This window comes from Daktulosphaira vitifoliae, unplaced genomic scaffold, assembly GCF_025091365.1.
Source record: "Daktulosphaira vitifoliae isolate Bord-2020 unplaced genomic scaffold, ASM2509136v1 Scaffold_1, whole genome shotgun sequence".
In the NCBI taxonomy this organism is placed as follows: domain Eukaryota; kingdom Metazoa; phylum Arthropoda; class Insecta; order Hemiptera; family Phylloxeridae; genus Daktulosphaira; species Daktulosphaira vitifoliae.
The window spans coordinates 39,311,699-39,338,537 of record NW_026099572.1 but is presented as its reverse complement, the minus strand read 5'-3'; the positions used below and the strand labels follow the sequence as shown (position 1 = coordinate 39,338,537).

Sequence of the window (26,839 nt, the reverse complement as noted above, 5' to 3'; positions counted from 1 at the left end):
ACAAGACAAGACATATTTAATATCTAAAACGTGATATTGTGTCTAACATCTTGGAGATACTGAACGATTTCACTGTCTTTCGTCCTCGTTTCATATTCTTTTATCAACTTGGTAAGTCTTTCTTCGGTTTTTAATCGAGACAAGTTTTCTGATCTCTTGATCTTACGACCGATATCCAATTCGCGATACATATCCTTTCAATTTAAATATTGAAAAAAAGTATTAACAATTGAACTCAAATTACTATGACAACCATTGGAACAAAAAATAATCGTGGATAAAAAAATTAGTAGAAAAATCGGTTAGTGGAAAAAATAGAAATGAAAAAATGGTATATAATCCTAATTTTGTCGTATTATACAAAAGACAATTTTTTAATAAATTGTATGCGTAATTAGTTTAATAATAGGTACACTATTATACACTTTAAATTGAAAAAAAAAAATTGTACCCGCGACTTATATTTATGGTGAAAACGTGTATCAAAATTACAGAAAAAAGTAGAATTTTTGTGAAAAAATTTTCGATTTTATATTTTTAATTTAAAAAGCTATAATTTTTTAAAAATATACAATTATTTTACAAATATTTTTTATATAAACTTTTCTTCAGATATGCTTTTTTTTAATTCGGACCATTTTCCTTTATACAGGGTGAAGTTAAATTTTTAAACACCCATATAGAAAAAAATAAAATTTGTCCCTGTGACTTATCTTTGTGGTAAAAAACATGAGAAACTGACTGGTAATAAAATAATGATTTTTGTGTAAAAATTGGAATATTCAAAAAAAATTTAATTATCGGTTTTTAAGAAATTAGTGTAAGCTACGTTAGAGTATTAAAACAGAGGTTGTTAAGGAATCTAATAATCCCTATTTTTTTTTTTTTTAAATATTTATTTTAACTTTAGATTGTTTAAATTTTTAACAATAATTTTGAAAAGGAATTTATTAGCTTCGATGCGAAGCTGATGAGGTATTAATTTTACCATGACGTGTTTATTTATTGCTTTTTTTTGTAGTGTCACAAATTTTTCTCAGCTCTCCTTGGACTGACTTTTTTTAAACTAAAATACTTTAATTAAAATATGTATTTTTAAAATTAAATATCTTCACAATAGGAATATAGAATTTGTTTTTATACTGTGTATTGCACAGAAAAATTATCACTAAAATGAAATATTTTTTATAATTATACACCAAAATATGCTTTGCTAAATCAAATTTTTTTGTTTTTTTAAATCTGCAATTAAAGTTTTTTTTGTAATCTCATTTTTTAGTATATTAATGAATGAATTAATTAATAAAAGCCAGTATTACATATAAAAATTAAATTCGACTTTTAATATGTTAAAAAATCCATGTAAAATGTTATATTAAAACTATTTTTTTTGGTTTTTCAAAGTTTTTATAGTTTTAGCCCAACTTGCAAGTTTGACATTAATGTCATTAAATAGAAAATCTTATAAGGATTTGAAAAATCATATTGTTTAAATTAATATGTGGTCAGGAACATATATACGTAATTACTATGAATATTAAATTTATCTCAAAAATTTGTTAAAAATTTACTGGTTTTTTTTTTTCATTTAAATAAAAATCATAATAATCATTTCTATGTAATATTTGATGTTTAAGTATATGCTATAATTGAAATATTCAGAACTATATTTCGTGTAGTTATATCCTATTATATTCTATAATATATTGTTCACTGGCGTTCGCAAGGGGGTGGTGGGTTGGGGGTTGAAACCCCTCAAAATTTATAAGCTTAGCGACAATTTTGGACGATAAACAATAAGTAATAACAATAAAAAAGATCATATCATACTATAAATATTTCCACAATAAAGTAATCGAAAACAGGAAATTTTGTGAGCAAATAATATGGGCAGTGTTACATCTAATTTTCTTTAAATTTCAAACCCCCTCCGAATTTAATTTCTGTGTACGCCACTGATACTGATGTTAAAAAAATTTCGTGCTTAGTTTCACCTATGATTTTGTCTTCTATGTTTTATTAAATTTCATTTCAATTTTTATATGTTCATATTCGCTTTTTACTAACTAGTATTAATCTCAAAAATTAGAGGTGATAGAACATTCTAATTGTAGAATTGAAATCAGCGTGAAAAATTTATTTAGAAAAGTATATTTTTGACACTGATTAAAATTTCTTTGTAGACCAATGTATTAAACATAATTAACGAAAAATTATATTCTGAAATGTTTTGTATCAAGCCCTTTAATTTTTATACACGCTAGCCATACAGGTACCAAAAAATATTTTTACTAATTAATTTTTTATAATTTCTTTGTAATAAAAATTATAATATTAATTTGTTGAATATCAATTTCATGCTAAATTGAAATAACCATAATAAATATTTATTCATATATTATACTTATAAATCAAAGAACTACTAAGCAGAGTATAATTAATGCAATAGTAATTGATGTTATTTTTGGAATAATCCACCAAATTCTTAAAATTAAAAACTATCTATAGATTTACATCTAAGTGTTTCTTATTGTAATGATTTTAATCATTGTCTGATATCATCTATACTTGCCCCAACTTTGCCATTTTTACAGTGTGCTACAACCTCACAGCGCTACCGTTTTTTTAAAATTATTTTTGAGTTGAAAGTAAAATATGTTTCTTATTTAGTTTCAGGTAGTCCGAAAAAAAGGAAAATAGACGAACAGCTAAAAACATATTTTGAAAATTTATCACAAAATGTATTTGCGTCTGCAGGTCAAAATGTCATGCTACCTTGTCGCGTGAGACATCTAAATGATAAAGTGGTAAGTTAAAATAAAGAGTGGAAAAATTGTGTTAATAATTATTAGAATAATAATAAGAAATCATAAAACTTATCATTATATGGATCAAAGTAATCAATGATTGTAACAGATACAAAGGGGACCATAGGAGCAATGCCCCATTTAAAACTAGTTGTACAAAACTTACTAATAACTAAAAAACGCTTCTTTTTATTAAATCGCTCTCATTTTAACAATAATAGTGGAATGGGTTTCCCACATAAAAAGAAATATTCTGGATTGTATACAATAAAAATAAAATAATATCAATAAGGTAATATATATTCGTACAAATTAATATCTGAGTATAGATATAACTGATTTTATAACGTAGGTAATAAAAAGAATTGACACATATTTTTTAAAATATAGCAATGACGGACCCATAGTTGAACGGTCTGCTATTCCTATAAATATATGTTATATTCCATTATCAAAATAAATAATATTTTTTCAAAAATGCATATAATCATAACTGTTAAATAAAAAACATGGGTTTATGTTTAAAAACATTTTTCACTTCACCTTGGAAAAATAATTCATAGCACTCAAAGATTTCTTAAAGTTATCTAAGAAAAAATATTTCAATTTCACAAACATAAATATTTGTATTGAGTTCTGTTGTGATACTGTTCATCGCTCTAATTTAATATTATTCGCAATGTGTATCACAAAATAAAATAATTATCTTAAATTGATATCATAGCATAATCACTGATGTAATTAATACAATGTATGTACTTGTTCAGTTTAAGATTAATACCCGTACCATAAATGTAAACACTGCAAATTAACCTACAAAGATAATGTATTAAGTAACAGTATCCCTAAGAATATAATCAAATGTACCATAGCCAATGTAACATATTATCCCTGCTTATAATTTTCATTTCAGTAAAGACAAGAGTCCCTGGTGGTCAATTCTTACATTTTAATGACATATATAGATCATAGATTTCATATAAAAAACCGTAAAAGGGTTTACTCGATTCTCATTCCACTTTTCAATCTAAGAGTCAAATGCAGCAATTGACCACCAGTCTCTCAAATATTCAAAAAGAAAAATTTGTCAGTGTTGTTCATTTCAATTCCGCAGAAAATATTATAAAGTAGGTAATACATTGTCATTACGATAATTTGGAATTATTTAATCCGAGAAGAGAATGACAAAACAATAATAATTAACTTATCTTTTCTCATTCAAATTTATTAACTGGTTTGTCAGGAGAATTATTAAATGCGTTCGAAGTGCTTGACGTTTTATAGTTTGCCGACCTAAGCTCGTGCCCTTGAAGCATAAGACTATTCAAATGATTTACCAATTTTTACAAGTTTAATACATACATTAAATTTCAATACTCATCATAACCCCTTTATCTGATTGTGTTGTCATCCTCTAAACCCTCGGACTCCGCGACCCCAATGAAATTAAACTAACTGAATTATAGTAACCGAAAGTAAGATAATTATATTTATTTAAGTGTTCAAAAATCCAAATTAATTAACCAACACACCCAATTTTATTTACCTTATTATATTATAATAAAATCTTACTTTTGGCTCACTATAGTTACGTAGTTTATGTTAACATTATTGAGAAAATCTAAATTTTTACATAGATAAAAATTATATTAGTTTTATTTTAGATGATAGCTTTATAAATGTTTATCTAAACGTTATCAGAGATAGTTCTTTGTTATCTACATAAGAAATATCTGATATCTATGAGTATTGAGATTGATACAGTTGACGAGATGATATTAGACAAATGTAGGCGACACAGAAGATTTTTTGTTAGTAAGTGGCGTCGGTCCGTTTATATTTAACCGACACAAAATTTGTTTATATACAAGTAGTAGCAAAAATACAACTGATAGTATAAAAATAAACTGCAGTGATACATTGTTTATTTAAGATAGAATAACTTTAATGACCTTTTAACAGTAATATATTTATGCCTTAGTGCATAAACGTCAAAATATCTGTTTATTTGAAATTTGTAGTTATCAGAAGTTTTTATTAAACTTTATAATTTAGTGTATTGAACACTAATATAATTCTCAAAAAACTTTGAGATATCTGATTTCAGTACACTATACAACTTGCTGAAGTTCCTAATCTTTAAAAATACATTTTATTGTATAATGTGACATCAGTAAAAATTGTTTGTTTAGTAACTTTATTCATACTTTCGAAATAACTTTTTTTATTTTATAAATGATAATATTATGATTTCAATGTTAGTACTATCATTATTATTTGATGCAAACTATTATTTCTGATAAATTTACATTCTAATGAATGTTTGAGAATTGTAATATTATAAAACTAAAAATTGATTATGTTAACTAGAAATTGTTTGTCTGTATGAAATATAATTAACTGAATGAACATGTCTTATAATATGTTTTAAGTTATTTTATTAAGACTGGGCATTAAAACATTAAAAAGTTAAAATTCAGTTAAAAATGTAAGTCAATTTAATTAAGTTTAGATAACTTGATACATTTTTGGGGAATTTTACTTTAAATTTAAATAGTTCACTTTTAACCTAAATAAACTGCGCATTACTGCAATGTAAAATTAAATTAAGTTTTATATAATTTCTTTTAGCGAAGTTTAAAATTACTTATGAGTTAACTTTTATCTTAATTTATGATTTAAAAATGTGAAGTTTATACAGCCTTGGTTATTATAATATGTTAAATGAATTAAAAATATCATTATATTTCCGTATTAAAATTATTCCTGTTTTTGTAGAAATGAAAGTTATTTAAAATGAAATTAATTGTCACTTAAGTTTAAATTTTTTGTTAAAATAAAAGATCTAAATTAACTTTAACGCCTAAAGTATTTAATAAATTATGTAGTCCTTAATGACTTGAATAGTTTTTGTACTGTGATTTAACGAAGGATTAAAAGGGCATATAAATATATATGGTGTACGATAATTATAATTATCGTACGAGGTTTTTTATTAAACCCAACATAATACCTTCTTTTGGAACGAAGAAGATTGATTTCTAATAAAATATGTATTTAGTTATTTAAACTATGTAACGCCCAAATGGGTAAAGAGTATACTCAATGAATCAAGAATACAGAATCAAGTAAAAAACTAGATTGAAATCAAAAGGAAAGTATTATTAATAAAATAATAATTCAATAATTAAAAGTTTGTAAAGAAGAAAATTTTTTTAAATTAAATAAAAAATAATTCATTCATTTATAGCAATTTTAATATGTTTGAATGAGTCGTAGAAAAAATTCATCTAATTACTGAGAGTATACATTTCAATAAGTTATTAGTAATAACATACAGTTAGCAGGAAAAAATAATTATAATTCTTTATAATAAAAAAAAAAAATGATATATCTGATATTATATAATACAATTGTTTTGGTGTATTATTTTTCCAATGTAAGAAAAACAAATTTACCTTTTTTTAAAAAAAAATTGTTTTTTGATGGTTTTTCTCCATTCTACAGGAAGTGAAAAATTTTTCAACGTTAGCCGTGTGATAATCAAGAAAACGACGTATTTTGTCATATTCATTAAAATCGGTCTTTTTAATCAGCAAAAAAAAAAAGGTTAACGAATATATAAAACATTTTTCTTTATTCCCCATTTCTGTAAAAATACGTGCCTAACTAATGTATATCAAATTTTTATTGAAAATTGGAGATACATTTTAATGATTTAAACGACTATTTTCGTAAAGTTTCTATGGAGTAAATAAATTTTTTTTCTCTAAAAATTTTCATATAGAAATTTTAAGAGAAAAAAAATTATTTGATAAAACTAAAATAATTAAAAAGATATATAACGTATATTTTTGTATTTTAGTATGCGTGTTGGTTGTTTTGTACATTATATTATAGGAAATTTTATGACTTTGACTATAAAATGATTCAGTCTGATCTTCAAATACCTATACAGATTAAATTTGACACGGTACCGTATATTTTGCGATACGTTAATTACTCGGTCACCTCGTCTCTTTCATCGGCCGCCTTATTACATCGCGAGTGTAGCCTGATTAGGGTACCCCCACTAAGTGCAAAGTTATCTACTGGAGCGCGGCCGTCCATTGAGCGCCGGCGGTGAAGGCTCATTTTGCTTTTGGATTCCTACTTGAATCATAACTGTCCGTCGATCATGCGTCGTACACTGTTAGTTAGTTTACACATATATTATAAAAATAATTACTTGCATATTCTTTTTTTTCGTTTTTGTCCTCTCGGACAGTGTCCGTAGTATCTATATATATATATATATATATTATTTTATTTTTTATAAAGGGGTATACGTTATAAATATTATATAATATAATTATTATAAATATACACCAATACGAATTGCATTCACTGTTACTACATGGCCACTCTATTTATTAGAACAATTGTAACTTATTAAGTATCTACTAAACCTAAAGTTGTTATCTATCCATAAACTTTTTATGAAGTATTTTTTGATGGGCGTTTTGTCCAAATTGGAGTAATATTCTTATGCATCAAAAGCTTCAGATTATTTTTACATGAGTCGTGTTATGATCTCAAATAATTATATTTAGGCTTATTGTAGGTTAAATAATAGTAGTTTTATCAATTCTGTTCAAGTCAGTCTACGCCATTAACTTTACACGTATTTAGTTTAATAAGTGTCGAAGTTAATATTCAATACATAACATTAGTATATTATTATATACAAATTTTAATAGATTAATGATTTTTTCATATTTGTTTGTAAAACTTTAAAGTGATTTTTAAAACTTATAATAAATTAAATTTTTTAAAAATTGTTTTCTATTTTCTCAAAAGAACTACTAAGATTAGATATAATCCTAATTTTTCCGAAGAAACATGGGAAAACAATGTGCATATTTTCAGCAGTGTTACTATAACATAATAAAAAAATTGACATTGTACGTTTACCGAGTGACTTTTTGTCATATCTTTTAGTTATATTAATCTTTAATAAATTCATTTGACTAGAATTTGTTTGTATTTTTGCGCAAATTTAATGTTTAAATGAACACACTGCATTGAAAAAAATTCTCTGATAAATCGAGAAATGCATTATCAAAATACGTCTAATAAACTTTTTATTAAATGAATCATAGTTTTTGGTTTATTTAACCGTAATGTTTGTTAAAAGAATACAAATTGGCCAAATTAACAAATTTTTATATTCGAAAAAAAAATGGTTCAATTAATCAAAAAAAAAAAAAAAATACTAACTATTTTACAAAATTATTATTAGATGTATATTGATAATAATTTTGTTTATTTTACCAAGTTTATTGACTGTAGTTGTCGTATCCTTTATTAGTTGAACAATTAATCGAAGTATTGTTGTAAATAACACTTTTATATTATTTTTCAAATATTGTACATAAAAAATAAATTATTTCTGTTCGAAATTTGAAAATAATAAATAATTCACTCGTACTTAAGTTTAAAATTTGACACGGTCTACGTCATCTTTGTCAGCCGTCGTCCTGTTCCTTGTACGTTTGACTGATCAGCACCGCGTGTGACAGGTCGTGGTACTAAGTCCAGCAAGTTTCGTACGACCCGCCGCAAACATAAGTGGAAGTCATTTTCGCGACACCTCACAAAATGCTCCGTTCGAACCCTTTCCCAACACTTCTCAACGGTGTCGACATCATCACTACGCTCATCGATTACTATTTTGTCATTGTAACTCTTTTAGTTTCCTGTACTTTGTGTACTATATAACTTTCTGATATTAATTAAAATAAACGTCATTTATCGAACCTACGCCTTTTGTGTCGACTTTGTTTTGTTCACTCTCTCTCTTTATATGTATCAAATGCTTGTTTCATTTTTCAATTAATATCTAAAAGATAATTCATTTCTATTATTATTGGGCTGGTAGTAATTTTAAACGTTTTTCTGGAGTCGAATGCAGTGTAACATTTAAACGTACATGCGAGATCACGCGTGTTGCTTGGCAAAATGTTTTTCTTGAGGTCAACTTTATTTTATCATTTTATTTTTTTAATTTCTTACGCTCTCTTTGCTTTTTATTTTAGCAGGCAGTCGGCCAAACAAGAAAGAGGTGGTTTATATTAAACGATATTTTTCGTATGGTGTGTAGTGTAATGTGTGAATTATTTGGTGCGGCCTTTACCCTGTCGAGGCTAATCGCTACCCTACCTCAGTCTTTCCTGGCCGTTGGAAGACTTACTAGTAAAACTTTCTATTATGAGATTTATTATAGTCGTTTAAAGTAACAAATGAATACTAGCTGAAACAAATCGGAAACAATTTTGCAACTCATCTAAGTTACAAATAATAATTATTGTTAATTACTCGTGTAATATAAATTATTCGCTTGCGCTTACATTATTTAAAATTAAAAATATATTTAACATATTAATTTAAAACTAAAAAATATTAAAAATGTTTAACCCAAAAAGCGACCAAATTTACTAAAGAATTGCGTATTTGTTTTTCGGATACAATGTTACCATTGTCAGTGCTAGACACAGTATGTATTTCATTTCATTTCACTACAAGTACAACTTGCAATGAAATGAATTATACCTTAATGAAAAAATATTGATTTTTATATTAAGTAATTGAAGTAAATTTTTTGATTAACTATAACATGGTAATTTCATTTTCATCAACACAATCATTTTGTTATTCGTTGATTAATATTTTTCTCTCGTATTTCCATTTATCTAATTCTCACTTGTTGCATAACGATATTTCTGAATTTGTTTGCTGTAATGCAAATAATTCCTCTATTTTGAAAATATTCTGTAGTGTTATTATAGTTAAATATATAATAGAATACTGTACGACTCTTTGGATACATTCTACAATAGCCATAAATATTGTTATCATTCAAAATCGTTTCTTAAGATTTTTAGGATATACTTGTAAAATTTAAGATTGAAATAAGTCAGTTTATAAGTAAGCCTGTTTTTTTCAATTTTGATGAGAAGGTAGTGGTTTTATGACAATATGTGCTATTTTTAATGTCTGTAAATAAAAATGATTAGCTCTCACTGGACCCATTTTAATGAATAATATGTTATACGAACCCAATTTTAATATAGCTGAATCTATCGTTGCCGAAAATTAGAGATCCCAGTTTTAATAATTTAGAAAAATATTTTAAAATGATGATACAGTAAAAAACGACATATTCAAAAAAAAATTTGTGCATTTTATTACTGCTTTAACTTTTTTCATTAAACATTGTTCAAAACTAAAATTTAAAAGAGTAAAAAAGAGGCAATAATCTTCTTTTTGGTATTCTATGTAAGTACATTCAATTACAAAACTAAGTACAATACTGATTTGAAAGAGATCATCTTCTACGTATGTAATTTTTTTTCGGCTCAATTTTTGAAATTGTTTTGAAATATTTGATAACTTTTAACGTTTACCACATTGAAGCTGTGAATTGTATTGTAATATAAAACAAACAATTGTCTGGACAATTTTTCTTTAAGCTTTTGGTTTTTATTATTATTAATCAAATTTGTTTAAACAAATTACAAGATTCGCGTTGAAGCGTTTTATTACGATAGAGATGTTAATCACTGTCAAATATTATCTTAGTTTGTCCCAACTATACCGGTCCTCACTGTGCTAGGATTTTTCACACATATACAGAGTAATCTGTTTATCATAAACCACTCAATTACTCACAAAATAAATACAATAAAATTGATTGGTGTTTTTTTAGTACCATATATTTTTCGATTAATCGACTGTAAATAACTTTTTAGTATTATCCCTTATAACTTATAGGAGTGTCGCCTTAATTTTTTAAACTATCACATACATAATTATCTAACACGTAAAATAGGAATAAATTAAAAAAATTATGGATCGATTACAAATTTTAGACCAATAGAATAATAATAATATAGTAATTAATGCAATGAACAAATAATTTATTTGTTGATCCATTTGTGTCTTCCTGAATTGTAATTTTTAAAAATTTAAATATTATAAAGTTCAATTAATTACTTTGTAAATGATTACAAATTTATTTTATTATTTTAAGTTTTCAATGTATGTAATATTAATTTTTCTATTGTTTTATTTTTTAAGTTTATTTAATCATTTTTACTCACTAATAACCAATTAAAAGTATATGTACTGAGCTTTCATTCGTTTATTATAAATAAATAAATTAATAGTGAAAAAATTATATATTAAGCTCATAACTCATACTAAATGATTTTAGAATACAAAAAAATATTATAAGCTAAAAATATTATAAGAGTACAACTTTTTGAAAAAAAATTAGTTATAAAATGCAAACGAAATAATTGATGAATTACATTTATATTGGTGATACAATTGAAGCTTTAAACTACATAATTGATAAATTATAGAAATACGGCGATTTTATTAATATTAATTATGTGTGTTTTAGTTTATATAGATTACTTAAATGTTTTTTTTTGTAACGTTTACTAAACATTTTTTTACCGTATAAACCATAGGCAGTAATAGTAACATTTTCTATAGTGGCTAAAATTAATTATTCCCTTAATAGATATTCTATAAAAAATAGTGTCATTCCGAGTTCCAAAGAGCTTTTAAGTAAAATTTCAGTACCTGGATTTCTTTTTAGAACTTGAGCTTAACCTGGTACTCAGTTTGTAAGCAATATTTACTCAACTTTTACAGAATAGTTGGTTTGTAAATTTGCCAACTAAGAATATCGAAAACTATTATTACTAGAAAAGGCGTAATTTTTGTGCTTTACGGCATTTGTAGTGTCCACTGTGACAGACTACATCCCATCCCATCTTAAATTATTATTGTATTTATTACCTATATACCTGGTGCTTACAACTATTTTTATATTCTACTTAAAAATATGTTTAACGTATCATATATAAATGTAATTCATTAAGTATATGACTTTCATTTTTTTAAAAACTATTGAACATTTTGAATTGTGCAAAGAAAAATATTTTTTGATTCTAAAACCTCTACAATAGTTCAGTTAAATAATTTTGTTTTAATTCATAGGCATAACTAAAAAATATGTTTAGTATTTTTAATGATATTTGTATTTTTTTGACACCGCAAAAACATTTTCAAAATAACATAATTTTCTAAATTTTTTTTAACACTTACGATTATATTAACAATTATTGGTCATCCGTCGTTTCTCTGTTGATATTAGTAAATTGTTAAACGACCTATGTGTAATTAATATTTATCTATTAATATTTTGAATAAAACCATTATATTAAGTTAGATTAAGAAAAATTTTAAATATTAATATGTATTTATTTTTTATAAGAAAAAATGCATTAATACCAACATTTTGAAAATATGCATTTATATACCTTATCTTATGAAATATGCAAAATAAGATTTCACAAATGAATTACACATAAATTGAAACAAATTTTCTTGTACGACGTATCAAAAAAATATGCAAATGCATTAAATTCAATGCCCCAGTTATTTCGGTTTAGATACAGCGATTCGCATCATTTTGTAGTCTTTGTAATAATAGTTTCTAATGAATCATGAATACCATATATTTTAAGATTAAAGGATGAAATTAAATGAAAGTTAGAGGTCAGATTTCCACCTAAACTTTCTCTGAGCTTATTAAGTAGACTTCGTTGCTACTCTAAATAGTTTTGCTACCTTTTTGCTATTACTGCAAAATATTCTATACATTATTATTCTAATAAATAAATATTTAGCTTCCAGTTGAAAGAAATAATCGACAAATTTTTGTTTTGTTGTATTATTTATGAAGATTAAAAAAACATTATTAATTTTTTTAAATCAGGTTTCGTGGATTCGAATGCGTGATTTACACATACTTACATCTGGCTCATTTTTGTTCACTAATGATGGTCGTTTTGGAATACATCACCCTTTAAAAGACTCTGCAATTTGGAATTTGGAGATAAAAGATGTGTCGCAAAAAGATATGGGTTCATATGAATGTCAAGTAAACACCGAACCAAAAATAAAATTCCTTGTTAATTTAACAGTGTTTGGTAAGTATTTTAAAACGCTATTACATTTTATAAAACTTTTTTTATTATTTAATTATATTATTTTGTTAGTTTTTTTAATAATAATTCATTTTAAATAAGTAAGTAATAAATATTAAGAAACTTTGTACTAAAATATTAAGTACTTATTACTTTTGCGCAATTCTTATAATCTGACAATAAGTAAAATATATTCAAATGGAAAAAAAAAAAATAATTGTAATTACATTTTTTTTTAATATTACTACATATATTCATGTAACAATTATCATTTTTTGAATAATGAGGTAGTTAAAATGTTTTTAAAATTATATATGAAGTATTACTATAATCTAGATTTTTATTTTCTTACTTAATTATAATTCTATTTAAAATATGATATATTTCTAGAATTAGAAAATTTATTATGTTAAAACTGATAGTCCTCTTATGACTATATATATAGTTTCTGAGTTTCATATTATATTTATAATTAATAGATTAAGATTAAAGATTATTTATTTCAATAATCATGAGTATAAGCTAGATGAATTTATGAATTATTTAGTAACAACTTTATTTTTCTTTATAAATATGAGGCACATTTTTATTTATTGTTTAATAATACTACTTAAAAACGTTTTTTCTTTATTGTTTACTACCAAAGGATTTAATTATTTAGGTTTATGTTTCAGATATCAACACATTATAAAATATTATATCAACCCCACAGGAAACTTCCCTCTAAAACTACTTTTTTTATTGAAATGTGGTGTAAAGGCATCGCCGTAGTGTATAACGATAACGTACAAAGTTTTCCCTTGCCACTATCAAATATTTAATAAACCGAAAATGACCCTACCGGTCGCTTAAACACTATAGGACTACCTATCTCTAGTCTGTGCTTTTCTCGCATTTTCGAAATTGTGTAAAAATATTATAGTATCAGAATGTAGGTTAAAGTTAAGTAAATAAAAAGCTTAAAACTATTGTGTTGTAAGATTAATATAAATTTATTAAGATTTTATTTATTTAGGTCTATTGTTTTTATTAATTAATTGTGCTATTAATCTTTATTTATAATCTCTGATGTAAATAGTGTAATATAAAATGTCAATCGATGAAGAATCTATTTTTACCATAACGCATAGACAAAAATTATTTTATTTTGTGCACTCCGGTTGCCTATAACTAAAAATTATAACAACTCATATTGTAATATAATACAGATTTAATAGGAAAATTGATTCCTGTTTAATTTTTTGAAGTAACCCCTAAAATCTACTTTTAGGAATAATTTTATTATACAAAAAACTTGATATTTACAATGGTTTATAAAATTAAACTAAATTTTTTCTATACATATTTTTAAAAAATTCATTATTTAACAAAAAAATGAAGGGTAGTATACTTAATAAATCACATTGTATACATAAACGTCATATATAATGTGTTGTTTATTAATTAATCGTTTCATAAAATTTTTAGAGTCAGACGTTATGATCGGTGACATGGGTGAAGATTCAACCACGGGTAAGTCATAGTTCATAAAAATTATAATATATTATAATTTTTATACGTAAATTTGTACAGTGTATATAATGAGTTTATTTTATTGTTTATTTAATCTTATTAATTCAATATTTAAAATATTTGAAAAATTATAAAAAATACAAATAAATTTATTTTTGTTTGTTTCTATTATCTAATAAAATCTAATCTATTAATTAGAGAATTTCACTAGGGCAAAACTAATTTGAAATTTTATTAGTATTTTATATAATTCAGCATTTTTACAGTGCATAATATCTATCTTTATATAAATTTTAAAAATTTCAAAATTCGTTTATTATGATTCAATATTAGCTACTGATTTGCAAATATAATAATCATAATAAAATGTGATAAAAATAATTAACTATAACAAAACGAGCTGTATAGTATGCGTTTATTTTTATTTTGTGATGAAGTTAATTGTTTCAATTGTATATTACTGATAAATTATTGTTCTGAAATGTGTCTAAATGTTTTGTTTTGTTGTTGCGTAGTAAAAAAAACTTTTTAAAATATTACAAAGCTTTAGATAATCGTATTGTACAAAAAAATGTTTTTAAACCACTACACTAAAAAAACACTTCTTTAAAATCAACAAATGCATTACCAGAATACGTTTAATAAACTATTTGTTAAATAAATCATAGTTTTTTTGTTAATTTAACTGTTACTTTTGTTATTTTTTTGTTGAATTTTTACAGTATAGAGAAAAATATTTGTAATAAGAGTAATTTTTAAAAAAAACTAATTCTTTTAATCAAAGAAGAAAATATTTAAATAATTAAAAATTAGTAAAATATTTAATTCAACTACTTGTTATTGTCTCAAAGAAATTCAACTAATTAGAGCTATATTTGTAAAAATTGTTTTGTTTAATTGTTCACGTAAAAACTCTATTAGTATTATTCATAGGAAATGGTAAATTCGAAGAAAATAATAAAAATCAAGAGCCATCCGAAAGACGAATGACACCAGGAGGGTCTGTATCATTTACTTGTGTCCTTAACCACTTTAACCAAACTCGCCCAAGTATTCAGTGGAATCACAACAATGAGTCAATTTCTATTCATGTAATATATGTTTTAAATTTATTTTTTACAATACGATTTAATTATTTTTTATCTATTGAATTTAGGTAAATATAAGAAATATTATATCTTAGTACCTGACTTAATAATTTATTTATTTAACGAGTAAAGCTTAACGAATATTATATAGCTTATAAAATTGAGAGTAATAGGTCACAGATTGATTATTTTACGTGAAAAAGATAGAGTGTACATTAAAAAGAGTGTAGTAAAAGATTGTAAAGTTATACCAGGCGAGAGTGTAACTACACAACATAAACTGATAGTAATGGAGTTGTAGCGTAGTGGGTAAAAAAAAACAGAAGAAACACAGGAGAAAAATCAAGGATCCGGTGGTGGAAATTGAAAGGAGATAATGAAAAGGAGGTTTTAAAGACGGTAAATGAAAGGAAAGTGTGGAATGTCAAGGGAGACATAAATAATGTGTGGAATATATTCGCTAGTTGTGTAAAGAATACTGCAAAGGTGATTGTTGGTAAGAGTAGTAGAATGCCAGGAAATAAAAAAACCGGGGAGTGGAATGAGGACTTTCAAAAAATTATAGAAAGTAAGAAAAAGAAGTTCAAAGTATTGCAAAAAGAGAAAAGATTGGATGAAATATAAACGCTTGTGTAAAGAAGTTAAGTGTGCGGTAAGAAAGATGAAATTTAAGAAATATGTTGACTTATTGAGCAAGATAAGCTATGAACAAAGGAAAGTGAAAAATACGTCTCAAATTTGCAAAAGTAATCGAAAAATAGTCTAAAGATTATCACAATTTAAGGTTGAGTTATAAGGCGTAGTAAGTGTTGATAATAGGGTACTATCGAGTGATGATGATGTGAAAAAAGTGGAACGAGTATTTTGAAAAATTTTCGAATGAAGAGTATCCAAAAAAAACATTAAATGATATCTCGCGAAGCAAGAAACTGGCTGATTTAATTAGTGAGAAAATGTTATTGGAGAATCAATGAAAAAGAATAAAAGAATAGGACCAGATGAGTGCCAGTATATGTATGAAATATATTAGATGGTGTTGGCATAAGTATTTATAGGATATTTTAATAAAATCCTATTAAAAGTGAAAATGCTAAAAGAATGGACGAATAATAATTAGGTACCAATATTTAAAGGCAAAGGAGATATACAGGACTGTGGAAATTATAAAAGGATATCGCTTATGAGTAATAGTATGAAGATTTCGAAAAAGATAATAGAGAAAAGAATAAAATGAGAAACATGAATAATAAAGAACCAGTTTGGTTTTATGTCTTAAAAGTAAACGATAGAGCTAGTTTTCTGTGTGAGACAACTAATGTATAAGGGAAAGATGAAAAATAAATACCATTATTGATTTGGAGAAAGCGTATGATAGAAGTCCTAAAAAGGTTCATTAGTATAATAGAGAATATGTATGATGGCTCTTGTACTAGGGTAAAAAGTATGAACAGAGTAACAGAAAATTTTAAGGTAAGAGTAGGAGTGTACTAAGATTCCACTATAAGCTCTTACTTATTTTTCATAGTGATGATGAAATTACTAGAAAATGACAAGGAGAGGTACCGTGGTATATTTTGTTCATAATGGTATAGTATTAGGAGGAGAAAATAAGGAAGAAATTAGTCAAGAAGAGGTAGAAGAAGACCAAAAAAGAGTTAGAGGGTTGTTATTGAATTTGATATGAGAACGGCTGATGTGTGTGTAGATGATGTGGCAGAACATGTCAAGTAGTAGTTTAGAATATAGGCGATGCTTTGTCGAATTAGCCATGTGTGTTTATTTTGATTCCTTCAGTTATTGGTTGAATGAGCGACTATCTTCTTTCTAAATCATAAAAATAATTAATGCTAGGTCTTCTTTTTGGTCTTTTACCCACTGTTCATCCTTTAAATATATTAATAAGGAAATCATTGTGTCGGATAAGATGCCTAATAAATTTTATTTTTCTTTCTATTACTATAATCATTAGATTTCGTCTTTATCCTATTTTTACTCTATTAAATTGGTCTTAATCATAAGCAAAATAAGTTATCAAAACAAGACTGGGACTTTAAAATGTTGAATTGTTTTTATCTACGAGAAGTAGGATTTTCGTAGATTCTACTCTGATACAGCCAACTTATTTAAGTAAAATACTAAGGCAATATTTGTAAAATATCTTGAATTTAAAACAAAATAAGTTGTTTGAAATCTGTATGTTCACACTTTTCTAATCTTTGAGTATTAATTACTTAATTACGGCGACATTACTCTAAGAAAATTAGTCGCGAAAATGAGAACATTTTTTTAACATTCCGTTAACGTTAAAATTGTAACATATTTTGAAAATAACGCTTTGTGTTTTTTTACTTAAAATCTGATATTCTTACTATGCTTACCAATAAATATTTCAGATGTATACTTAAATTTTTGTTGAAATCTGTTGGTTTTTGTATGAGTATCTTTTTATTGACATTTGTCACACCATGTCACATGGCCTAAATTTTTCGATGCATTTTATACATAAAAATAATTTTTTTAGTTTGCTCTTATACTATGATAGTCTACATCGTAGCATGTAAAGATTATTATGTATAGTTAATTTATTTAAATTTAATTTTGATTAGTATTTAAAGAAAAAATCTGTGGTGATTTTAAAGTACAGAAAACTGAAAAATTCTTTTTCTATGGTATCATAAATTTGAAATATTTTCCTAAATTATCAAATTGAAAGTTTTTTTTTTAATTTTTGGTATTAGTAAATAAATTTTTTGGATAAATTTTTTTTTTTCAATATTTGATGTTGATAGTTTCAATTAGATTTAAATTGTATTATTTTGATCTATTAATCATTAAAATATTTCCATAAAGTTTTGAAGACAGATATTAAAAAAAAGAAAAAAAAAATACAAAACCAATAAAAAACCAGTACATTCTTAGCTTTGTATCAAGACTCTAAATTGTTTATTATAATTATATAAAAATATAATAATAGATAAAATTATAAAATTTATATTTTCAGGGTCATAAAAGTAGCATTAGTATAGAAACGGAGAGATCATTAAATAACTTCATTAGCCGCCTCACGTTGGCCAATGTTTCAAAATATGACTCTGGCAAATACACATGTATTTCAGGACACCAGACATCAATTACATTCATCTTGCATGTTATTTTACCCGGTTAGAAATTTTTTATGATATTTGAAATATAATTTAACTAAAAAATAAAAAGGAAATTATTAATAAATTTTAAAGAATTTTTAACGGAGATACAAAAATTAATATTCAACGTATTATTGCATAATTAAATCAAAACGGAAAGGTTACTTTATATCCTATTAACTAACATTAATTTGATATGCGAATGTTTAAGAATAGAAATCGTTATTTTTTCAATATTTTAATAATAAATAATATTTTAAGGAACTTTTTTTAGTTGGATGTTTCAAAATGTTCACCTGAAAATATTAATGAAAATATTATAATTTGATTTATTAAGTAAAACATAACTTTTGTAAATATAATGCTATCAATCCATGAGAAAATTAGATCTTAAATAAAACAATGTCAGTATTTTGTTTTGGATGTTTAACGTTTAGTCTTAGATACTTTAAATTATTAAATAATTTTTGTTGTAAATTTACATTAAATAAGTTTTAATATGTGTGCTTTTTTCTCTAATTTGAGTTTTTTTTATTACAGAAAATGAATTAGCTTTGCAAGATGGTTTGAGATCTGAGGCATCATCTATCATGAATTATTTTAATTTAATCGTAGCAATTTTTCTAAATACTATAATTACTATGTAAAATCCTTAAAAGCATATTATACTTATGACAAATGATGTTAATTAATTAGATATTTTTTAAAATATAGTTTATATACGTACGTTATATGACATAGTATAATGACATTTAAAAAATATCTTTGAATATCGAAGGTTCAAAATGAAATTTTATCGAATTAATTTTTATAAAATTAAAGTAACATTTAAAAATTTTAATCATAGAGGAATAGTTGTTTAGTTGAGTGGTTTTCCACTCAACTTAAAAACAGAATTCAGTTCTTATAATCCTACAGAAAAAAAACAATAGGTGGAATAGCAGATGTCAAAATATCAAGTGTGGTTATTTTCTCAACTTAAACATTTGGCATATAATAATTCACATAGAGTATGGGAATAAAAACAGTATTATTATACAAAACTATCCTTCTCCTTGATACTAATTTAGTTGTGTAAATACTACAATATATATATGTTTAAATATGAATAATAATTGTAATTTTATTTTGTTAAAATCAATCCCCATTTTTTTAACCATATACAAAAATATACTACGTGTAAAAAAAATAATTTTTGTCATATTTTATAATAATTGTATTTAGTCAAGATTTGTACCAAAAATGTAAAAATTATACGAAAAATAAAGAAACAAACAAATAATTTTAATGATATTTTATTTTCATTAAAAATGACAGAAATGTTAGTGTTTTAGAACAAGTCATGTGTCAAAGCCTCATGTGCAGTTTTTGTAACGTGAAGTCCTGATAATCACCTAGATTATTTTCAAATTGAAAATAGCTCAAATTTATCAATTGTTAGTGACCAACTAGCATTAAATTATAAATATTAATTATTTAGATACTNGACAGAAATGTTAGTGTTTTAGAACAAGTCATGTGTCAAAGCCTCATGTGCAGTTTTTGCAACGGAAGTCCTGATAATCACCTAGATTATTTTCAAATCGAGAATAGCTCAAATTTATCAATTGTTAGTGACCAACTAGCATTAAATTATAAATATTAATTATTTAGATACTAGCTGTTTTAAGATAAGAGAATATTTGTATTTTTATTGTTGTAGTTAGGAAAAATTTTAGACAAATATTACATAATATAAAAATTTTTTATATAAAAATTCTGCTTGAAATTTTAGGAATTAAAATTTTTTTTTCAAGTATCACGTAAAAAGGTTGTACTAAAGTAGTTCGGTCAGTGGATAAATTTCAATCTTTTAGATTATCTTGCATTTTAATAGTGATGCTTGTCTATAATCCAAGAATCATGTTAAAAAATGAATTATAAAGCTAATAAAGTAAAATTATTTTAATTTTACCATATTTATCAAATTTCTATTGCAGTATTTTTTAACCGAATAACTGAAAATTTCACATGTATGCCGCAATATGACATGATCTTATGAATACATATAATATAATATAGGTATAGAACCAAGTGTATCATACTGTTATAAAGTTTGGGAAAATTGTTTTAATATGTTTAATTTTAATTAAGTTAATCTATTATTATTTCAATATGAATTATCGTAGATTATTTATATTGGACCTAAATTTTCATAAAATGTTTATTTAAAAGATTATTTACTAGAGAATTGATACTTTTACTATTCAAAGTAACGTAGTATTTAAAAAAATTGGCAGAGTACAACTTGAGATCTTATGCAGCGATTACAAAAAAGAAAACATTGCGATTATTAAATTGAAATTGGGTTGGTAGAGATGGATTCAAGTAGTTAAATTTTAAATTTGTTGATAAGGTAAATAAATAATACATGTACAATATTATTGGATAAATATTGGTAAGACCGAGTAGGATGACGAATTCAGTATTTCTTAAAATCAATAACATATAGCAGCATATACTAGTTAACATAAAGCCTCTAAGAGTACACTTTGTTACTCATTAGCGCTAATATTTGTGCGCAAACGTTAATTTTAGTTGTTATTTAATATTCTTATATAGTGTGTTGTGATGTCATTTTCGAACATCAAAAGCTAATGTTAGTATGCTAAATATTAATAAATTAGTAAATAATTTGTATGAGGAAAATTTTTTTAATTTATTTTTTAAATATTCTAAAAGTATTGTTTAACGCCTATTAAAATATAAGAATATATCATTTTACAGTAATTTTGGTCAGACATTTTTACAATTGTTTTCCATTTGTCTTCTTACCACATAGCTGGGAAATTATAACAAAAATATTGATTTTAGGAAAATTCATATTTTAGAAGATAAAAGAGACGATTGAACAAATTTGTAGTGTTACGCAGGGATACAGAAGTAGTTTTTATCCAAATTTCAGATATTAAATTCATTTATAGAAGTCAGGAAAACCCTAATCTTAAAAAATATCTTTAAAAAAAAATTGGTTAAAATAAAAATATATTATTAAACTCAATTTAAGATGTCAGAGTACATTTTTTTTTATAAAATAAACGATTTTCAGGGAAGAAATATTTTTGGTTTAAAGAGTTTATTTTAATAAATATTTTTTCTCTTCTGGGTTTGAAGTATACGTTTTAAATTCGGATAAATATAAATCAAATATACCTTTTTAATAAGAGTTACCGATGAAAATATAAATTTATCTAGAATATTTTTTTAAAACTGCTGATACTATGTGAATTATATATTCTATACTACAATAAAGTTTTACTGTATTGTTAGATTTAACATAACTGAAGGCGTTCTTTTCTAAAATGTCGACATTTCATTGCGGCAATAAACGTCAAAGAAACGCTTAGAAATACTTGCAGTGTAAATATAACATAAATATGTTTTACTAAGTTAACTTAGTAACTGTATAATTGAGAATCCGGTAACATCATTAAATTTATATTTTATTATATACCTATATTTGACTCATTTATTATAATTACTATTAAATTTTAGATACTTTATTAATTTTTTTTTTTTTGCCAAGAATAATAAGTTTATTTTTATTATTCTTTATCCGTGACAGCATAGGCCATTGGATAGACAATTATAAGTTAAGTATTTTACAATTTAGTATTAATATTTCTTTAAATATTAATATTTATTTTACTCACATCACATAATACTTATACATAATTTAATACTATGAATAAAAGGAAATTTATATTTTGTTTAGTAATTCGGTAATTCTTATCAACTTGAGAGTGGCTTCTAGCGCTGTAGTTTCTGGTCCAAACGATTTTGAAATATGTTTTGGTAGTCTTGCTTGATGTCTGCTTTTCGTGAAATTTAGACATTCTGACATTATGTTTTTCGGGCTAAGTCGTGTATCGCAAGATTCGCATGTTAGATGGTTATTTTTGTTCATAAGATAGCTATGAGTAATTTGAGTGTGACATATTCTGAGTCTTGTTAATATTACTTTCAATTTTCTCGGTTTCAAACTCGAATGGTAAAAGCCAGATTGTCACGTTTTGTTTAATTTAATGTATTATTGTGCTGGTTGAATTCCAGTGCTCTTGCAATAGTAAGTTTATTATTCATAGGTTATAAAATTATTTTTGAAATGTTATTTTTAAAGTGTAAAGTTCACACAAAACTACAATAGCTTAAAAAAAATTGATGTTCTATATTAAATCTTTCCTATACTAATAATTTGATAGGTTCCCAACGGCAATTTGGCTGTTGAAAATCTAATTTTTAAATAAGGAAAAAAGATTTTACGTAACGCTGTAGAAAAAGTGTAAGAAAAAGAGAAAAAAGTAATAAAATGAGAAACTTTTCAAAAAGTAATTTCATAAAGCGACTCTAAAGAGTGGAAAAAATAAGTTCTCTGAAGTTCTTAAATATATTTTTATTCTATTTCTCTTCCACTCTAACTGCAGTGACAAACGCCCGGTCTTCGAAGTTAATGTGCTCTCACATATTATATAACCCGTTTTCTCTCTGAGAAAATATCGCCTGGAACACGCCCAATCTCAGTTATATAGGGGTGAAAAGCAAAAAAACTTAACAACCGCAGATGACGAAATTTGGTTTCAACTTAAAATGAAAAAACTTCCGGTTAGTATGTACTTTATCATAATTACTGAAAGTTTGAACGCGTTATGTGTTTTAGCACCCAATTGTCGTTTGTTAACATTTTTCAACGAAGTGATGAAGTACATAGTATTCAGGAGTACAACCTTATACTGTCAAATCCTGTAACTTTTGATTCACTGAATACTTTTCGTTCTTTTTCTTTTTTTGAATCTTATTAGATTTTAGAACTAAAATAATATCAGAAAAATATTTATTTTTCAATTTATTAAGAAAAATATATATATTTTTTAATTATTGAATATTTAAAAAAAATCAAGATAGCAAATTCGTATATTGTAAAAAAATCTTGTCATAATTTTTTGTAGTAAATTTCTAGTAATTGAAAAAATAACTGTTTTTTTTTTCATGTTGTATGATAAACAATACAATTCAATATTTTAAGCTCTAACTAGTCTTTAAATTATAAGTAACAAAAAATATATAGTAGATTAGAAGTTATTGGATTTGCTAGAAAATGGTGGGCCATTTTGAATAAAATAAAAATACTTTCTTAGAAATACAAAGCTGACTAAAAGCATGGTAGTTTTTCAATACGATAAATTGTATATATCAAGTTTAGATATTAATGCAAAAATCTTAAAATGCTTTAGCTTATTTATCATGACTTAACATAAACAATTAAAAAATGTTAAATACAGCCAGGATCCAGCGTGGTGGAGTTGGAATATTTTTTTAAATAAATAATTATTAATATCTGGCAGTGATTAAAACAACTGCCATAAAACACTTTGAAACAAATTAAAAGAAAATTTACAACATAAATTGTCGTGTTAAATTATACATTGTCGAAAATAGTGTATTCCTGACAAAAATGTGTGCTTTGAATATCGAAGAATGTTATTTAAATTAGTAATATATATTTTTACGTGTATTTTAGTTTTAGTTGAAAAAATAATGATTCTTGAAATTTAAATTCAGATAACAGATTTCTTTTCCTCGTTAATATTTTTTTTTTTTTAAATTTTGTTCTGTAATTATAGATATTTTGATCATTTGAAACGTTTTAAAGAAATTTAGGATTTAAATGCATATTCTTAACACCATTTCTATGAAATATAACTTGAAATGTTTTAAACAGAGTTAGGTTAAGTTAAATTATCAATAATTAATCTCTGTCGTATCTCTTTGTCATAATTTGCACAATGCATATTACTCTATTACACCTCATACATTTGATTATGAAAATTATATAGTCTATTAATTGTAACGAAACGAATAAATAGTTTACCCGCTATAACATTTACACTATTTATTGAATATGTATATATGTTATATATATTTAGGATTAAAATTAAATTAAAAATAAAATATATATACTTTAAAATAATAAAGGATATGTATGATGACACTTGTACCGGGAAATATAAACAAAGTAACAGAAGATTTTAGGGTAAGAGTAGGAGTGTACTAAGGTTTTGCTTTAAGTTCTTACTTATTTTATATAGTGATAATGAAATTACTAGAAAAATACAAGAAGAGGTACTGTAGTGTTTTTTGATCGTTTACGATATAGTGGTAAAAAGATAAAACAGGGAAGAAATTAATCAAAGGCTAGAGGTGTGGAGATCAGCTCTTGAAGAAAAGGGTTTAAGAATAGGTTGGAGTAAGACAGAGTATTTAGAGTACGATTTTGACAGAGAAGAACAAGAATGAGAAGTGATTAGTAACAATAAGCTAGGATGTGATAAGTGAGATGGAAAGTTTTAAGTATTTATGATGAGGTGTGCAAAAGAACGTTGATAATCTCGAGGATGTAAGACACAAGATTTAGTACAGTTGAATGGAGTGCAGAGAAGCGTCTGATATGTTATATGATAAAAAAATTCCAACGAGGCTGAATGAATGTAGTGAGACCAGCAATGATGTATGTGTCGAAGTATTGGGTGGTTAACATAAAAATAGAACAGAGAATGCTTAGATGGATGAGTGGAGTGACTAGAGAAGATAGAATAATTAACGAACAAGTTAGAGTATAGATGTAGCGTTAATTGTGGATAAGATGAGACTAAAATAGATTTTTGATGGTTTGGTCATATTATGAGGAGTTAAGAATTGTATGCTCTATTGACAGTTATTAAAATTAATGTTGAAGAAAGAAGAAGTAGAAGAAGTGCAAAAAAGAGATTGAGGGATGTGTGTGTAGATGATGTGGGAGATCGTGTCAAGTGTTAGTTTAGGATATGGTCGCTAAATCCCAAGTAGTTGGGATAAAAGTTAAGAAATAGAAGAAAAAAGATTTAACTCAAAAAGCCACAAAAATTACTGTAAATTCGTGGATACGTATTTTGGAATCATTGATATCATTAATAACACTAACACATATACATTATGACACCTTGACCGAAAAAAAATTCTTATGTAATAAACCAAAAAGAAAAAGAGAAGGTAAAAGTTGAATTCAGGGGTTATATGAAATGGTATGAACAGTGATATATAGGATAATTAATAAATGGGATAAAATTGTAGGATTGTTGGAAATGTTTAGTGGTATCTCGGAGGTTGAATAATATTGAATAAATGATGTTAAATATTCCTATAAATTATATAATTTATCATAATGGTTTATTACGAAATGGAGTGTTTGTGGTTCGAAGGCATAGATCAAGTTTACTTACCTTATATCCTTTGTCACGTAATAATAATATAAGTAATCCAATGTTGATTCTATATATTAAATGCATTGCATGAATATTTTAAACTATGCGTTGTATAGACAATATAATTTACTAAAACGATTTAAATTTTAAATAATACAACTTCATTACACAAAATACAGGGTGTTCAGTAAGTCAGGAAACGGGTTTCTATTGTTCTCATTGTTTGTAACAATGAGAACAATAGAAACCCGTTTCCTGACTTACTGAACACCCTGTATATGAATGATTTTTATATGTTAAGGATTCGAAACATCCTAAATTTTTTTTAGAATTATAATTTTACGATCCTCTCTTATTATTATGTTTTATTTTTGTAGATTAAATATTTATTTTGAGAGATAGACACTAATATTTTTAAAAGCTTTCTCTGACCTGACCAAACAAGATTCAATAATATTTATGTCTTTGTAAAAATTTTATCTAGGCGGTACTTTGGTGGCCAATGTGTTTCTGGCGCTATCGCCTTAAACGGACGCGGTATAATAATCACAAACACAAACACATTTGTAAGTTTCTTTGCGTTGGCCGCCGACTCGATATTTGTTAAAACAAAGACATTATTTTAACAATAAAGTTTTACCATTAAATAAATATTTAAAGTTGGGTTGAATTAATTGTTAAAATAAAATAATTTTAAAAAAGATTTAATGTTTAAAATATTAATTAACATTTATATTCATAATAATAAAAAAATAAAACATTATTATTTAATGAACAAGTAAACTTAGAATTAGTTTTGACACAGAAAATGGTTTTTTATAGTCAGAAAGGGGTAGTTAAGATATTCTAGCACAATATTGAAAGACGAGGCTTTCTATTCTGACTGATTAATTACAATTGGAAAACTGCGTGTAGGTGTTACTTAAAAATCTATACAATAAGTAGATTTTTTCTATAATTAGCTGGTTA

General features: G+C 25.0%; 1 protein-coding gene across 2 annotated transcripts in view; it reads left to right on the top strand.

Moving 5' to 3' along the window:
- LOC126910440 (lachesin-like) overlaps nt 1-19,859 on the top strand; it is a 32,258-nt gene extending 12,399 nt beyond the window's left edge. Inside the window, exons 2-7 of one of the 2 annotated variants that reach the window (XM_050693012.1) lie at nt 2,671-2,807; nt 12,640-12,853; nt 14,318-14,362; nt 15,284-15,453; nt 18,452-18,611; nt 19,134-19,859. In XM_050693012.1, coding sequence (XP_050548969.1) covers nt 2,671-2,807; nt 12,640-12,853; nt 14,318-14,362; nt 15,284-15,453; nt 18,452-18,611; nt 19,134-19,240 — 833 coding nt within the window. In that variant the 3' untranslated portion in view covers nt 19,241-19,859. The remainder of the gene's footprint in view (nt 1-2,670; nt 2,808-12,639; nt 12,854-14,317; nt 14,363-15,283; nt 15,454-18,451; nt 18,612-19,133) is intronic. The other variant, XM_050693013.1, reaches the window with a different exon arrangement.
- The last annotated feature ends 6,980 nt before the right edge of the window (nt 19,860-26,839 follow it).